The 18,650-nt window shown below is 24.7% G+C and overlaps 1 protein-coding gene and 1 long non-coding RNA gene across 4 annotated transcripts in view; both read right to left on the reverse strand.

Moving 5' to 3' along the window:
* Nucleotides 1–267: 267 nt before the first annotated feature.
* Nucleotides 268–703, reverse strand: LOC135928288 (immediate early response 3-interacting protein 1-like). Its single transcript, XM_065464707.1, has 3 exons — nucleotides 561–703; nucleotides 417–515; nucleotides 268–374 (listed from the first exon to the last, which is right to left on the reverse strand). Exons 1-3 carry the CDS (start codon nucleotides 649–651, stop codon nucleotides 319–321), a joined length of 246 nt encoding a protein of 81 aa, XP_065320779.1. The 5' UTR covers nucleotides 652–703; the 3' UTR covers nucleotides 268–318.
* Nucleotides 704–2,184: 1,481 nt separating this feature from the next.
* Nucleotides 2,185–18,650, reverse strand: part of LOC135927756 (uncharacterized) — a 37,360-nt gene continuing 20,894 nt past the window's right edge. For 2 of the 3 annotated variants that reach the window (XR_010572173.1, XR_010572171.1), the window contains 2 exons: nucleotides 6,991–7,123; nucleotides 2,185–2,465 (listed from right to left, as the gene is read on the reverse strand). This is a non-coding gene — a long non-coding RNA (uncharacterized LOC135927756). The remainder of the gene's footprint in view (nucleotides 2,466–6,990; nucleotides 7,124–18,650) is intronic. The other variant, XR_010572172.1, reaches the window with a different exon arrangement.

Raw genomic sequence — 18,650 nt, forward strand, 5'->3', positions numbered from 1 at the left:
TAAAACATCTGTTTAATTATATTAACCATAAGATATAGAAAAAGACTTTGAGAAAATAATCAAGAAGCGATTACATTATTTTATGTTAGAATTAAATCATTTATATTTTAATTTTTTTTTATAAATTTAGTGAAGCAGAATCTTTTGAACCTTATTGTTTAAAACAAGTGGATAAAATTTTACAAGAAGCTATACTTTTAGAATGCAAGCTTATTAAACAAAGAGACCAAATTAGAGAAAAAGCTAAATTATTAAGCAGACATTTTAAAAATATATAAGACTTTTATTTAAAAAATATATATATATTTATAACATAGTTTATCCCAATATCAATTCCAATATAATTACAACTATATTCAAAAATATTAGCGGTACTATATAAATAATGCATATACATATTTGAAAGATTTATGTACCTCTCATTACCATTTGAATAGATTTAATAAGATTTATCAATTGAGACTTTATTCCAGGAGAATCACTAAATGTTTGTGATGCATCATGATTCCATCCAACTGATGTTTACAAAAATAAAATTAAAATAATTATATTTTTATCACTTTTTGCTAAAAATCTTTTTTCATTTAATATCGCAACTGCATTAGTGAAAAGAAGAATAGATTCCAATAAGCACTTCAAACTTAAAGGCATTTCGGTTTCGTAAGATTTACATTACACGGTGTAATGTAAATGAGAATTAACAGGTAAACTGATAATTGACATGTGAACTGAGAATTGACTGTTAAAATTTATTTTTATTTTATTGCTTATCAATTATTTTTAAATGAATAAAAATGTTTTTAAAGTAAAAATCAAATCTATTCAAAATTAAAATTATCTAAATGTATAAATTAGAATAGAAAAAATATTGTAGTCCATAAATTTATAATATGTATAAAACAGACCTATTATATAGAAAATATAACACCCATAATATATTTAGTATATCATAAATAAAATTCTGCTAGATGGCGTAATTTATTAAAATTTTAGTTTTTAATTAAAAATAACATGAATTATAGGGGTATAATTCTTCGCTCTGGATTAATTGATTTTGTACCAACTTATATAAACATAAAATGAAAAAATTTTTAAGATCCCATCATTATTTTTGGAGTTATAATGTGAATTCTCAGTTTAGTCAGTTTTTTTTTTTAAGATTTTTGGGATTTTAAATATTTTATTTTTTTTTACTCATTTGGTGTAAACTAACATATATAAACATAAAATGAAAAAATTTTTAAATTTCCATCATTATTTTTGGAGTTATGATGTGGATGGATTCTGTTTAGTCAATTTTTTAATTTTTTTTAAATTTTTGGGATTTTAAAAATATTTTATTTTTTTTGACTCATTTGGTGTAAAATAACTTATTTAAACATAAAATGAAAAAATTTTTAAGTTTCCATCATTATTTTTGGAGTTATGATGTGGATTCTCAATTTAGTCAATTTTTTTATTTTAAAAATATTTTATTTTTTTGACTCATTTGGTGTAAACTAACTTATATAAACATAAAATGAAAAAAAATTTTAAGTTTCCATCATTATTTTTGGAGTTATGATGTTGATTCTCAGTTTAGTCAATTTTTTAATTTTTTTTAAAATTTTTGGGATTTTAAAAATATTTTATTTTTTTTGACTCATTTGGTGTAAACTGTACCAATATGGGATTGATATTTATTGCTGGGGCTAGTGGGAGAGACTGAATATCTATGGAACTAATAATAAATAAATAAATATATAATTATTAATAATTTCTAATACTAATTCACTACTTTTACTCTTTATTCAACTTCTATCAAATCCAAAATAATAATCAAAATATCGTCTGTAAATTAATAATCAAAAAAATCATCGGTCAATAAATAATAAAATAATTTTCGAAGAATCCAAAATATCCAAAACTGAACTTTTTTGAATTAACAATGTATATATATATATAAAAAAATTAAACAATTTTCGAAGAATTAAATATATAAAATTTGCATATTTGAATATATATATAAAATTTATAGAAAAATATTATGTTCAATTTAAGATTATTTACATAGACAAATTACCCCAAAAATATTATCTTCGTCTACCATTTATTTATGAATAATCACTTTTCCAAATTAACATTCGAATTTGCATATACAACACCTCCTTCCTTTCTGATTCAACCATATTTCGCATCGGTAAATTCGTATTATTGTTCGCTGTCAACTCTACACTGGGACAATATCGTAACTTGTGTCCTCCCCCACAAGCCCAACATTCCACTCTCCTTCTTGTGTTATATGGTGCTATCCTGTGAACCCCTCTCGTTGGCGTCTCTTGTAGCCAATCTCCATATCTTTGTTTTGCTTCGTTCCTAGCGGCTTCTACCCATCTGTTGGACTCTTCTGAACCGTCAACCTCTCGGATCTCTATCTTCATTATTTTGTTACCCACTCTAACATAGGAGGCCATCTAAATCAAATACTTTGTACACATATATATATATATTCTTCGACTTTCTTCTCTAACTCTTTATAAAATATAACTCTCCTAATTAAGTCTAACATCCCTTTTATTTCCTACAACGTATGATTCTCCTACTACGTCTATCATCACGTTATTCCTTTCCAAATTATGATTCTCCTACTATGTCTATCATCAATTTATTCCTTTCTATATTATGATTCTCCTACTATGTCTATCATCAATTTATTCCTTTCTAAATTATGATTCTCCTACTATGTCTATCATCAATTTATTCCTTTCTAATTCTTCGTATATTTCTCATTTCTCTCTAAGGCCTTAAGCTTCTACACCTTACTTGCTTCAGGTGCCTTGTAAAGGTTCCTTCTTGTCCTTCAATCTTTACTTCTACTTTTTTCTTTCCTATATTTTTGCTTATTACCCCCTTCCCCCATTTAATAGGACCATCAAACAACAATACCCACACCAAACTTCCTACTGGAAATCTTTCACTCTCTGCTTGTTCTCTCCTTATCACTTTTTCCTTTAAAAAATCTAATTCTGATCTCGTCTTTCTTCCTAAAAATATTTCCGCTGGTGACTTTCCTTTTGCTGTTTCCGTACTGTTGTATGCTAACAATGATAACCACCATTGCCCTTCTCCATATTTTGCCTTTTTCAACCAACTCTTTACTAAAGCTACCATTCGTTCAGCTTGTCCATTGCTTCTTGGGTAATAAGGTGGTGATAATAAATGTCTAATATTCCACCTATCACAAAATTTATCAAATGCTCTACCTTTAAACGCTGGACCTCCATCTGATACTATCGTCTTCATCAAACCATATTTGCCTACAAAATCCTTTATCTTGTCTAAAGCTATTCTTGTTGATAAACCTGAAACTTGCTGGCAATCTATCCATTTTGAACCTGCATCTACCATGATAAAAAATCTTTTCTTCTCATATTCTAAAAAATCTACGTGTATTCTTTCGCATGGAATGTCTGTCTTTGGCCATTTATCTTCCTTATTCTTTGCTGGAACATTAGCCCACATGTTACAGGTTTCACAGCTCCTTGTTAACTCTTCTATTTCCTTATTCATCTTAGGCCACCACATATATTCTCTTGCTTTATTTTTCATTCTTTCTATGCCTTGATGACCTGAATGTATTACATTTAAGGTTTCCTTTCTTAATTTATTCGGTATCACTAATCTATATCCTCTCAATAAACAATTGTCTTCTATATTTAATTCACTCTTAACTTTTTTAAACGCTTTATCTTCATTTTTCCATTCTATATCTCCTTTTAAACAAGCTTTAATTCTTATTAATTCTTCATCTTTTTGGGATATCTTATCTACTATATCAAATGTTATAGGTTTTTCGCTTGTATCTATTCTCACCGCTCTTATAATATTACCATTTACATTTTCTTCTTCTTCTATATCTTCTAAACTATTGATTACTGGTTCTTTGTCTTCAATGTCTTTATTAATCAATCTTGATAAAATGTCCGGTAAGCAATTTTGTTTACCTTCTCTGAATTTTATTTCAAAATCGAAATTACCAACTAAAATTAGCCATTTTTGCAACCTGGGTGAAATCATAAGTTCCTTATTCTCTTTTTTAAATAAATCTACCAACGGTTTATGGTCCGTATACAATAAAAACCTTTTTCCTATCAGATATTCCTTACATTTCGTAAGCCCGAATTTCACTGCTAGAGCCTCTCTTTCTATCGTTGAGTAATTTTTCTCAGTGCTATTAAATCGTCTCGATAAAAATAAAACAGGTTTCTCCACATTATCTATCATCTGCAACAAAACTCCTCCTATACCTTCATTAGAAGCATCTACTGCTAAAATAATATTTAATTTCTCATTAAAACAACTTAAAATAGGCTTCTCTACCATCTTTATTTTCAACTTTTCGAAACTTTTCTCCTGTGCTTCTCCCCATTCAAATTTTTTATTTTTCTTTAATAAATCATACAACGGTGTAACAATTTCTGCAAAATTTTGAACAAACCGATGATAATAATTTGTTGCTCCTAAAAACGCTTGTACCTCCGCTTTATTATTCGGGGCTCTCATATTCATGATCTTATCTATATTCTTTCCAATTGGCGTAATCTCATTTCCCTTTATAACATGTCCTAAATACTTTATTTCTTTTACTCCAAAAACGCACTTCTTCAAATTAGCTTTTAAACCATTTTCTACTATAATATTTAACACTTTAACTAATCTCGAATTGTGTTCTTCTTCTGTTCTACCAGATATCAAAACATCATCTAAATAATACATTATTCCTTTTATTCCTTGAAATAACGCCGTCATCGTTCTTTGAAATATTGGCGCTGATATTTTCAAACCAAAAGGTAATCGACAGAATGCAAACAAACCTCTATGAGTTGTAATCGTTAGTATCTTACTTGTCTTTTCACTCACCTTAATTTGCAAATACGCATTCGAAAAATCAATCTTTGAAAACAGGGTGTCTCCTCTTAAATTCGCTAGCAGTTGTTCTATTCTAGGTAGTGGATACTTTTCATTTATTACGCACTTATTAACTGTTACTCTATAGTCTATACACAATCTTAAACTGTTATCTGGTTTCCTTATGGGCACTAAAGGTGTTGCCCATTCACTATGCACTATTGGTTTTATTATTCCGTCTTTTAACCATTTATCTAATTCTTTATCTATCTCTTCTATCCAAGAAAACGGTAATCTTCTTATGCCGCAAAACTTAGGTCTATAATTTTCTTCTAATCGTATATCTACCTCAAAATTTTTCAGAGTACCTAATTCTTCTTTAAAGACTTCATTATACATATTCAAAATAATCTTTATTTCTTTGTCAAAAATATCTTCAACAACATTCTGATCTACCATATTATTAATTTCTTGTTTAATTTCGACTGAATTTACCTCTATTGTCTTTGTATCTCTTGTTTTCTTATTTTCTTCTAAGTTGCTTCTATATTTAATCAAAAATTCTGGTGTTCGATTTCTAAGTTTATCGAGAACTAATTCTTGTTTATCCTCTATAATAGGTAACTTAAATCTATCGAAATCTATCATTTCACTATTTTCATCATTACTTACAGGGATAGTATCGAAAAATTTCCACCAATTATAAACTGGACCTAACGTTCTTATATCATCCCATCCTAAAATCGGTTCAATCTTCAACGTCGTTATCCACAAATTTATACTTTTATTAACTCTTGGTAACCTTACCCTATAATACCCTAAAATTTTCACCATGCTACCATCCAATTGTTTGGCTCTTATCTTTTTAGTAACAAACTCTTTCTCTGGCCAAAATCTCATAAAATCTTTTATACTTATTAAACTAATTTCTGCTCCTGTATCTAATAAAAAACAAATTTCTGCTTCCTCCATGTTTATCTTTACTCTAGGGCATCTATTTTTCATTAAAAAATTCTCTAATTCCATCTTTAGTACGTCTACCCTAGTTGCCTTTTTAATTCTATATATTTCAAAATCTCTACTTTTTATCTTTATATTTCTCTCTTTACTTATACTTTTATTATCATTATTCAAATTATAATTATCAATATTAAAACACTCATTATCATCACCGGATTTATCATTAACATTACAATACTTATTCTTACTTGAACTAAAATTATCAACATTAGAAAAATTATTATCATTACCAAATTTATCATTATAATTAAAATATTTATTCTTACCTGAATTAAAATTATCAACCTTAGAAAAACTATTATCATTACAAAATTTATCATTAAAATTAAAATATTTATTCTTACCTGAATTAAAATTATCAACCTTAGAAAAACTATTATCATTACAAAATTTATCATTATAATTAAAATATATATTCTTACCTGAATTAAAATTATCAACCTTAGAAAAATTATTATCATTATAAAATTTATCATTAAAATTAAAATATTTCTCTCTTAGTCATTTATTGCAATTTTATTGTGTGTGTCCTTCTTGGGCACAATTATTGCACCTTACAATTGAATTATTTACTCTGCAACTTATAGCCACATGGCCATTCTTGCCACACCTCGCGCATCTTAGATTCTTCGTTATCTCACACTGGCGCGACATGTGGCCCGGCTGACCACAACTATAGCAAATTATCTGTCTGTAATTATCCGTTCGTATGAAGTTGTTTATATTTCTTTTCTTATCTTCCTCTCTTAGTATATTCTTAATATTTTCTAACTCTTTAATCTCTATCTTAACGTAAGTCGTATTTCTTCCTATAATTAAACCTAACGTGAAACTTAAAATTAGCACCAAAAATATAATTATACTTATATTTTCAAGTATTAAACTTAATAAATTTATTTGCGTAATATACATTAAAGTGTACTCAATAACCACTTGATTAAAATAATTTTAACTAATCTTAAACAATTAAATAAATATAAACATACGAATAAAACCAATACCAAGATCCAAAATTTATATAACATCAATAAGAGAACCGAAATTATCAAAAATTTATATATATTTTTTATTATTTTTTTTTACCTTGTTCCAATGTATAATTAGACTGACTTTTGATCTTCTAAAGCCTGGATCAATCGCTGTAAGGCACCACTGTACCAATATGGGATTGATATTTATTGCTGAGGCTAGTGGGAGAGACTGAATATCTATGGAACTAATAATAAATAAATAAATATATAATTATTAATAATTTCTAATACTAATTCACTACTTTTACTCTTTATTCAACTTCTATCAAATCCAAAATAATAATCAAAATATCGTCTGTAAATTAATAATCAAAAAAATCATCGGTCAATAAATAATAAAATAATTTTCGAAGAATCCAAAATATCCAAAACTGAACTTTTTTGAATTAACAATGTATATATATATATAAAAAAAATTAAACAATTTTCGAAGAATTAAATATATAAAATTTGCATATTTGAATATATATATAAAATTTATAGAAAAATATTATGTTCAATTTAAGATTATTTACATAGACAAATTACCCCAAAAATATTATCTTCGTCTACCATTTATTTATGAATAATCACTTTTCCAAATTAACATTCGAATTTGCATATACAACATAAACTAACTTGTTTAAACATAAAATGAAAAAATTTTTAAATTTCCATCATAATTTTTGGAGTTATGAAGTGATTCTCAGTTTAGTCAATTTTTTAATTTTTTTTTAAATTTTTGGGATTTTAAAAATATTTTATTTTTATGACTCATTTGGTGTAAACTAACTTATTTAAACATAAAATGAAAAAAATTTTAAATTTCCATCATTATTTTTGGAGTTATGATGTGGATTCCCAGTTTAGTCAATTTTTTAATTTATTTTTAAATTTTTAAGATTTTAAAAATATTTTTTTTTTGACTCATTTGGTGTAATAACTTATTTAAACATAAAATGAAAAAATTTTTAAGTTTCCATCATTATTTTTGGAGTTATGATGTGGATTCTATGTTTAGTCAATTTTTTAATTTTTTTTTAAATTTTTGGGATTTTAAAAATATTTTATTTTTTTTGACTCATTTGGTGTAAACTAACTTATTTAAACATAAAATAAAAAAAATTTTAAGTTTCCATCATTATTTTTGGAATTATGATGTGGATTCCCAGTTTAGTCAATTTTTTAATTTTTTTTTAAATTTTTGGCATTTTAAAAATATTTTATTTTTTTTGACTCGTTTGGTGTAATAACTTATTTAAACATAAAATGAAAAAAATTTTAAGTTTCCATCATTATTTTTGGAGTTATGTTGTGGATTCTCAGTTTAGTCAATTTTTTAATTTTTTTTTTAAATTTTTGGGATTTTAAAAATATTTTATTTTTTTTGACTTATTTGGTGTAAACTAATTTATTTAAACATAAAATAAAAAAAATTTTAAGTTGCCATCATTATTTTTGGAGTTATGATGTGGATTCTCAGTTTAATCAATTTTTTAATTTTTTTTAAATTTTTGGGATTTTAAAAATAGTTTTTTTTTGACTCATTTAGTGTAAACTAACTTATATAAACATAAAATGAAAAAAATTTTAAGTTTCCATCATTATTTTTGGAGTTATGATGTGGATTCTCAGTTTAGTCAATTTTTTAATTTTTTTTAAAAATTTTGGGATTTTAAAAATATTTTATTTTTTGACTCATTTGGTGTAGACTAACTTATATAAACATAAAATTAAAAAATTTATAAGTTTCCATCATTATTTTTCGAGTTATGATGTGGATTCTCAGTTTAATCAATTTTTTAATTTTTTTAAAAATTTTTGGGATTTTAAAAGTATTTTATTTTTTTGACTCATTTGGTGTAAACTAACTTATATGAACATAAAATGAAAAAATTTTTAAATTTCCATCATTATTTTTGGAGTTATAATGTGGATTCTCAGTTTAGTCAATTTTTTAATTTTTTTTAATTTTGGGATTTTAAAAATATTTTATTTTTTTGACTCATTTGGTGTAAACTAACTTATTTAAACATAAAATGAAAAAAATTTTAAGTTTCCATCATTATTTTTGGAGTTATGATGTGGATTCTCAGTTTAGTCAATTTTTTAATTTTTTTTTAAATTTTTGGGTATTAAAAATATTTTATTTTTTTGGACTCAAATTGCCATAATTGACTTGTATGGTTTAGCAAACCCCGCTAGCTCTAAATTGACAAATTATGATTGAAATAATATCTAGATATAATAAAAAATCATAAAACTTTCCCAAATTATAGAAGAGTGTTTAAACTTTGCTATAAAATTTAATTTCTTAAATAAAATTTTTAATAATTATATATTTTAAAAGATTTTTTGTCTATAGATGTAAACTAATAAAATCTATATTAGGATAAAATTTTAACCTTCTGGTGTATTTATTTTTAAAATGAGATTAAGTGGTTTGCCAAGCCCCGGGGTTTACCTAAACCCAGTCTCCCCTATTAATCAATTTCAAAAATATTGGAAAAACCTATCATTTTATAATTTTTACCTTGCAATAGTGTTAATCAAGGACTATTTTTTATTATTTTGTATCATGGGAAAATTAGTATATGAAGGGTCGTTCAATTGGTTCCGGTCTAACTGTAATTTAGTTTAGATTAAACTCCGACTTACATTATGTTGCACACCTGTGGCTATTTTTTAAATAATTCTAGTTGTATTAAATTAAATATAAAAACGGAAGTGAGTCTTCAAATATCTTAAAAACATACAAAATTATTTTTTATTATTAGTTTCAAATTTTCAAGTTATATAAAGGTAACAATTTTATAATAAAATTAGTATTATTATTACATTACATAAAACGGTACTTGAAATATTATTGTATACTTACATAATATTTTATTCATCAAGGTAAAAATATTGTTTACAGATATGGGAAAAATTTATATTGTTATAATTAATTATTTTAATATTTATTTTTTTACTTGTATATCACGATACTATATATATAGCTACTACCTTAGCAATTATTTATTCTTATAAATATTCTTCATAAAGTTTAAAAAAAAATTATATTTTAATTTAAATTTATTTTGAGAATTTTTTTTAATTTTGCTTATTAAAATTTTAAATATTTTATTTGGGAATTTTTTTCCTATTTTATTAATTTATCAATACATTTAAATTAACATAGGGGATAGTTAAACCAAATAACATGTCATACTTAAAATTAAGAATCTATAATATTACAACCTTATTAGATTATATGTTGACTTTATAAAATTTTCAAATTAATATTTTTATATTTTAATATAAATTTAAAAATTAGGATTTTATTGAAAAATATTACGAATTTTTAATTTTGCTTCTTAAAATTTTAAATATTTTATTTGGGAATCTTTTTCCTATTTTATTAATTTATCGATACATTTAAATTAATATAGGGGATAGTTAAACCAAACATGTCATACTTAATATTAAGAATCTATAATATTACAACCTTATTAGATTGTATGTAGACTTTATAAAATTTTCAAATTAATATTTTTATATTTTAATATAAATTTAAAAATTAGGATTTTATTGAGAAATTTTACGAATTTTTAATTTTGCTTCTTAAAATTTTAAATATTTTATTTGGGAATTTTTTTCCTATTTTATTAATTTATCAATACATTTAAATTAATATAGGGGATAGTTAAACCATAGAACATGTCATACTTAAAATTAAGAATCTATAATATTACAACCTTATTAGATTATATGTAGACTTTATAAAATTTTCAAATTAATATTTTTTATTTTAATATAAATTTAAAAATTAGGATTTTATTGAGAAATTTTACGAATTTTAAATTTTGCTTCTTAAAATTTTAAATATTTTATTTGAGAATTTTTTTACTATTATATTAATTTATCAATACATTTAAATTAATATAGGGGATAGTTAAACCATAGAACATGTCATACTTAAAATTAAGAATCTATAATATTACAACTTATCATTTAAAGATGTCTTACGGCCTAATTTTTTTTTAAAATTTTGGCCAGGTCGGGCCTTGGAATTTTTTAAAATATGCTGAATTATTTATGTAAAAAAAAAATATTTTATTTGTAGAAATAGACGACATATAAGATAATATCTATTATTTTGAGTATAATTATAAAATTTAATTTCTATATTTAAATAAATTCGGGTCAGGCCGGCAAAACTCTTTTAAAAAAAATTTCGGGCCGGGCCTAGCTTGAAAAATTAGGCTAGTTGCACAGATCACTACTATAAATATCAAGCTAACATCTTTATCGCCTTAAGAAAATAAAATTAAACAATTTAAATTTAATAAATATATATATTTATAATTCTGCACAATTTTTATTAGTTATTATCAATGTCAGATTTATGTAATATTTGCAATGTGATTGTTGGAATGACTGAATCTGGGATTTTTTGTGATTTTTGTCGAACATGGATTCATGCTAAATGATCCCTAAATTATCTTCAAAGATGATGAAAGATTGGTCAGATTCTAATAATAATTATATATGTTCATTGTGTTATTTAATTGATGATACTTTACCTAGACTAATTAAGAATATCAATATCAAAAACGCATATGAGCTTAGATTTTTAGAAATTCATTATAAAGTTTCCGATAAATAGAAGACATTATTTCATCTAAAATAATAAAAGCTTTTCAACCCCAAATTTTAAATAATTACTCCCCGAGATTAGCCATTGGCGATGGTAACTGTTTCTATCGCTCAATGTCTTTAGCTCTTTATGGACACGAAGATGAACATTTATATATTCATCTTCTAACAGCCAATGAAATCATAATAAATAAAAAAATTTATGATATAAATTCAAAATTTTATAATAATAATAAAACTATAATTGAAAAGCAAATTGTATCTGGCAATCATGCAAAAATTTTGCGTGATGTTTTAAATATAAATGGATTTTCCCATCTCTTGCATCTTTATGCAACGAGTGCAGCTTTAAGACTACCTTTCATGTCTTATTGCCCCCCAGGTGTTGGGATAGGATATAGTCCATACACCAAATTTATAAAAGGACATGATGTTAAACCATCTTCGATGACTGATATTAATATCATGTGGCCATGCATGATATACCCTAAGAATTTAGCAGCCTTTTTTCCAAATCATTTTTGTTATTTACAAAAGAAAACATCATCATCCAAATTTGAATATATAGATTTGGAAAGTAAAATCTATAAATCTATCTTCTTCTAGAACACCTCATTCTTTAACACTTTCACATTCTCCACCTTCAGATCATATTTATAAACTGGAAAATAAAAAAAAATCTCCCTCTAGAGCATTTCGTTTTTCTAGAACACCTTCTCCCTCTAGAGCAATTCCTCTGTCTAGAACACCTTCTCCCTCTAGAGAATCTCTCTTTCTAGAACACCCTCTCCATCTAAAGTAATTTCTCTTTCTGGAACACCTTCTCCATCTAGAGTAATTCCTTTTTCTAGAAAATCTTCGCCATCTAGAGTAATTTCTCTTTCTAGAACACCCTCTCCCTCTAGAGCAATTTCTCTGTCTAGAACACCTTCTCCCTCTAGAGAATTTCCTCTTTCTGGAAGACCTTCTCCATCTAGAGTAATTTCTTTTTCTAGAAAATCTTCGCCATCTAGAGTAATTATTCTTTCTGGAACACCTTCTCCACCTAGAGTATTTTTTCTTTCTAGAACATCTTCTCCGTCTAGTGTATTTTCACCTACTAATTTTGTATATGAAGAGTTAAAGAATCCAATCGAATCCCAATCTAAAAATTCTGACGAATATTTATATATACCACTTTCTCCGTCCAATCAGCCTTCGACATCTATAGCACTTTATCCGTCTAAAATAGCGTTAGACCATTAAAGCTACCACTATTCAAGAAGGTTCTATGGCAAGGGAAGGTTTTAATAATTTTGGTAAATATTTAACTACTGATGAATTAATGTCTTTATTCTTGCATCCTATAAAAGTATTGAATTTAATACCTACTGGGATAAAAAATAATAAAGTTTTTGTAATTAATAATCAAATTAATATATTAAAAAATGTTGACGAAAAATCAGTCTTTGAGGATGATTGCGGAGCCTGGACTGGAAAGCCAATAGGATCGAATCATTCAATATACTATTTCAAAAATTTTGATTTTTTTGGCCCATATATTCATAAAAATAATTTATTTTTAAAAAAAAAACAAATTAAAAATATTAAAAATAATAAAAATTTAGAATTACCTGAGCCTCAGCCAAATATTGACGATATGGTAATTCTTCATCGTTACTATAGTGAGTTAAGAAATTGTGAAAAATATAAGAGAAGTATTTCTTATTTGGTTAATATGTCATCATCAGTTAACCAATTACACGATATTTTTATTGCCGAATATTTAGGTGAGTATCCTGGTAAAATAGCTCATGGCAATAAGAAAATATCTCAATCTATATATTTACGCACACCGCATTGCGTTTACAAAACAATTGCTAATAAAGTAAAGTACCAAACACCTAGTAATATCTACCAAGAATTACTAATTGATGATCGTGATATAATAGGACTTCAAAATGTAAAACGAATAGCTAATATTAAATATAATCTTTTAAGCAAAAATGAATCAGGATACTTGTCTAATTTTGCTGATCAAGCTCTTGATATTTTAAAAACATTTATAAATACCCATTGGTACAAAAGGTTGATATCAGCCCCGATAAAGTAATATCTCTTATTTTATATACTCCCCTCATGATAGATAACATTAAATATATCTGCTCAAATAATAATCCTAGCATTATAAGTATAGATAAAACTTATAATTTAGGAGAATTGTTTGTAACATGCATCGTTTTTAAACATAAATGTATAAAAACTCACCGTTTACACGATCATCCAATTTCCTTAGGACCTATATTTTTACACGGTAATTCGGATTATCAAACATTTAATAATTTTTTCTCTCACCTTGAATCAATTTTTAAAAAAAATCGTATAACCTTAAATAATTTAATTTTTGGGAGTGACGGAGAATTGGGGATGGTATCGGCCTTGCGTAGAAATTTTAATTCAACCCATCTTTTGTACTAAACACATTAAAGAAAATGTAATTCATTTTTTAACCAAAAATTTTAAAAAAAAATTAAAAAATTGACTAAATTAAGAATCCACATCATAACTCCAAAAATATAGATGGAAACTTTAAATTTATAAGTTAGTTTACACCAAATGAGTCAAAAAAAATAAAATATTTTTTAATTCCCAAAAATCTAAAAAATTGACTAAACTGAGAATTCACATCATAACTCCAAAAATAATGATTGGATCTTAAATTTTTTTTCATTTTATGTTTATATTATTTTCTACCAAATAAATTAATTCAGAGCGAAGAATTATGCTCCTATAATTCATATTATTTTTAATAAAAAACTAAAATTTTAATAATTTACGCCATCTAGCGGATTTTTATTTATGATATATAAAATATTATTGTTACAAATCCGAACTTAACTCAGGGTGTTAATGTTGCATTGGGAGAGCTAATTAGGAATCAAAGGTGTATTAAATCTATATAAATAAAATAAAGGATTAATTTTTGTTGATTAGTCTTATATTTTAAATTTGAATATTTATTTATTAGCCAGTTGTCTGACTCCACTGAGCCATCAATCATGCGGATTTGAAGTCGTATGAGATAGTTGCCTACACGGAAAGTAGAAGTCATTCTTGAAAAAATTTTTTTTTAAAATTTAATAAAGTTATATAAATTGATAAATTTTTTATATGTTTGAAATATTTTTTTTTTAAAATTTAATAAAGTTATATAAATTGATTAATTTATAATATGTTATATATAGGTAAAAAAAACAATGGATTTTACATAAATAAAAATTTATCAATCCCCTTCAACTTATTTAGGTCTAAAAAATAAAAATTATTTAAAAACATATTTTCTTCGCTCCCCCCCCCCTTCTTCAACTGTTTAATGGTTATGATTAAGAAATATTTTGTAATGGTGGAACAATGGATTATGATAAATTATAAAGTATTTATTATTTTATAGAAAACTAATTGTATCATTCGACTATAAATTTTAAAAACCGAGGCAATTATGTATAAGATGGTAAACATCATAATATGTTTACAAATATCTTTGTGGTTACAAATGTGATTATATAAAATAACAGCCTTTGTTCAACAAAAATGAAAATCATTAGTTATTTTTAAGTTTAAATATTACCAATTATTAAAGTCCTATAATTTGAAATCTATAATTATTGAAGGTAAAAAGGCATATAAAAATAAATATATTATATTATTATATAAACTATAAATAGATATCGAAGATGAAAACAACATCATATTATAGTTTGGTCAATGATTGAAATTGGAAAACTAAATCGTGATACGTCGGAAACAACATTCTATAAAGACTACCGTGATTGAAACACCCACATTATTTTACAACAAACGAATATTTACATTTTTTTACCTATTACGATTGTATATAATAATATGTAATATAAATGGTATTTTATTATTGACAAATTATGATTGAAATATTATCTAGATATAATAAATACACATTGAACTTTTCCAAATTATAGAAGAGTGTTTAAAATTAACTATAAAATTTAATTTAGATATAAATGATTATATATTTTAATAAAAATTAAAATTTTGTCATGTAAAAATTTTTTGAAAATTTCATCAAAATTTTATTTCTTAAATAAAATCTTTAATAAATTAAATATTTCAAAAGATTTTTTGTCTATAGATGTAAACTAATAAAAACTATATTAGGATATTTAATTTTGAAATGAGATTAAGTGGTTTGCCAAGCCCGGGGTCCTAATCCCAGTCTCCCATATACAAAACATATAAAATGATAAATTTTAACTATTAATGTAAGATTAGAAAGTTATTTTAAAAAACTTATTACTAACATAAATGAAAAATAAATTATAATTATAATATTTTCTAATTCATCAATCAGATTTAGAACACTCAACTTTGTTTGATTTTTTAGCTTTTTAACACATTGATTTAATATGATATATATCTATCTATCTATAAATGTAATCAAGAAATGAACGTTTTCGTATCTTGGTAATGTTAATTTTTTTTCTATCAACTTACCTATCTTCTTAACGTTAATTTCACTTTCCTATCTCCTAATGTTAAAATTTTTTTTTCTATCAACTTTCCTATCATCTTAATGGAGCTATTATTATCACGCTAATGTTAAAAATTTTTTTTTTAAATTTTTTATGGCAACACGGGATTCGAACTAGCAACAGCAACTTATCGTTCGGAAGGCATACGTTCTAACCATTGAGCCCCCCCGTCAATTTTATATTTTGATATATTTGTATATATATATATTAAAATTTTTTTTTATAAAATTAATTTAATTTAATCAGAATGACGAGGTTGATGGGTAATTACTAATTAGTTAGGTGTATACGATACTAAATATGCTTTATTAATATATTTCATAAAAATATTAATATTTAGGAGAAAAAGAGGTAAAAATGTTGCAATGTAAGGGTATTAGAAATATCATAATTTACATTTATGATAGAAATCAACTTGGGTAAAATTTAAAATAGATATCCTTGAAAATTTTTTAATTTTAAATATGGGCTAGACATTGGCTTTTTTAAATATTTTATTTGAATTCTCAACTACCAAAATTATTCTGAATCTCCTTGAAAAGCTAAACATGAATCTGCTTTTATTTTTTTTAAAAAAAGGTTTTTTGACCGGGGACGCGTAGTATTTTTGAAAAAAAAGTGTTTTTTGAAAAAATCACTAAGTTATAAAATAGTTTAAAATATAATATTTACATATTCTGTATTCTTTCAATGAGCTAAATATGAATCCGTTTTGATTTTTTTAAAAAAACTGTATTTTGGCCGGGGACGCGTAGTTTAGCCAAAAAAAAAATTTTTCGAAAAATTTTTTTTTTTAAATTTTTTTTATTAATACCATTTTCTGAATCTCCTTGAAAAGCTAAACATGAATCTGCTTTTATTTTTTTAAAAAAAAGGTTTTTTGACCGGGGACGCGTAGTGTTTTTGAAAAAAAAAGTGTTTTTTGAAAAAATCACTAAGTTATAAAATAGTTTAATATATAATATTTACATATTCTGTATTCTTTTAATGAGCTAAATATGAATTTGTTTTGATTTTTTAAAAAAAACTGTATTTTGACCGGGGACGCGTAGGGACGCGAAGTTTAGCCAAAAAAAAATTTAAAAAATTTTTTTTTATTAATACCATTTTCTGAATCTCCTTAAAAAGCTAAACATGAATCTGCTTTTATTTTTTTAAAAAAACAGTTTTTTGACCGGGGACGCGTAGTGTTTTCGAAAAAAGTGTTTTTTGAAAAAATCACTAAGTTATAAAATAGTTTAAAATATAATATTTACATATTCTGTATTCTTTCAATGAGCTATATATGAATCCGTTTTGATTTTTTTAAAAAAATAGTATTTTGGCCGGGGACGCGTAGTTTAGCCAAAAAAAAAATTTTTCGAAAATTTTTTTTTTTAAATTTTTTTTATTAATACCATTTTCTGAATCTCCTTGAAAAGCTAAACATGAATCTGCTTTTATTTTTTTAAAAAAAAGGTTTTTTGACCGGGGACGCGTAGTGTTTTTGAAAAAAAAAGTATTTTTTGAAAAAATCACTAAGTTATAAAATAGTTTAATATATAATATTTACATATTCTGTATTCTTTTAATGAGCTAAATATGAATCCGTTTTGATTTTTTTAAAAAAACTGTATTTTGACCGGGGACGCGTAGGGACGCGTAGTTTAGCCAAAAAAAAAATTTTTCGAAAAATTTTTTTTTTAAATTTTTTTTATTAATTAAATTTTCTGAATCTCCTTGAAAAGCTAAACATGAATCTGCTTTTATTTTTTTTAAAAAAAGGTTTTTTGACCGGGGACGCGTAGTGTTTTTGAAAAAAAAAAGTGTTTTTTGAAAAAATCACTAAGTTATAAAATAGTTTAATATATAATATTTACATATTCTGTATTCTTTTAATGAGCTAAATATGAATCCGTTTTGATTTTTTTAAAAAAACTGTATTTTGACCGGGGACGCGTAGGGACGCGTAGTTTAGCCAAAAAAAAATTTTTTTGGAAAAAATTTTTTTTTAATTTTTTTTTATATTAATACCATTTTCTGAATCTCCTTAAAAAGTTAAACATGAATCTGCTATTATTTTTTTAAAAAAAAGGTTTTTTGACCGGGGACGCGTAGTGTTTTTGAAAAAAAAAGTGTTTTTTGAAAAAATCACTAAGTTATAAAATAGTTTAAAATATAATATTTACATATTCTGTATTCTTTTAATAAGCTAAATATTAATCCGTTTTGATTTTTTAAAAAAAACTGTATTTTGACCGGGGACGCGTAGGGACGCGTAGTTTATTTTTTAAAAAAATAAATTTTTGTAAATTTTATATAGTTACCGTATTTTTTTTAAATTAAAAAAAACATTTTCTAACTCATCTTATAAAGCTTAATAAGATTTCCTATTAATATTAATAAAAATAAATCGTTTTGACCGGGGACGCGTAGGGACGCGTAGTTTTCGGGGACGCGTATTTTAGTCATTCCCTTGTTTTTATCATTCCTTGTTTGTAATATTTTATTTTTTAAAATTGGTTTCATTTTCTAATATGGCTTTTATTATTATGTGTTTGTATCAGTATTT

The sequence above is a fragment of the Gordionus sp. m RMFG-2023 genome, chromosome 4, assembly GCF_954871325.1.
Source record: "Gordionus sp. m RMFG-2023 chromosome 4, tfGorSpeb1-WG-v2, whole genome shotgun sequence".
NCBI lineage: Eukaryota > Metazoa > Nematomorpha > Gordioida > Chordodea > Parachordodidae > Gordionus > Gordionus sp. m RMFG-2023.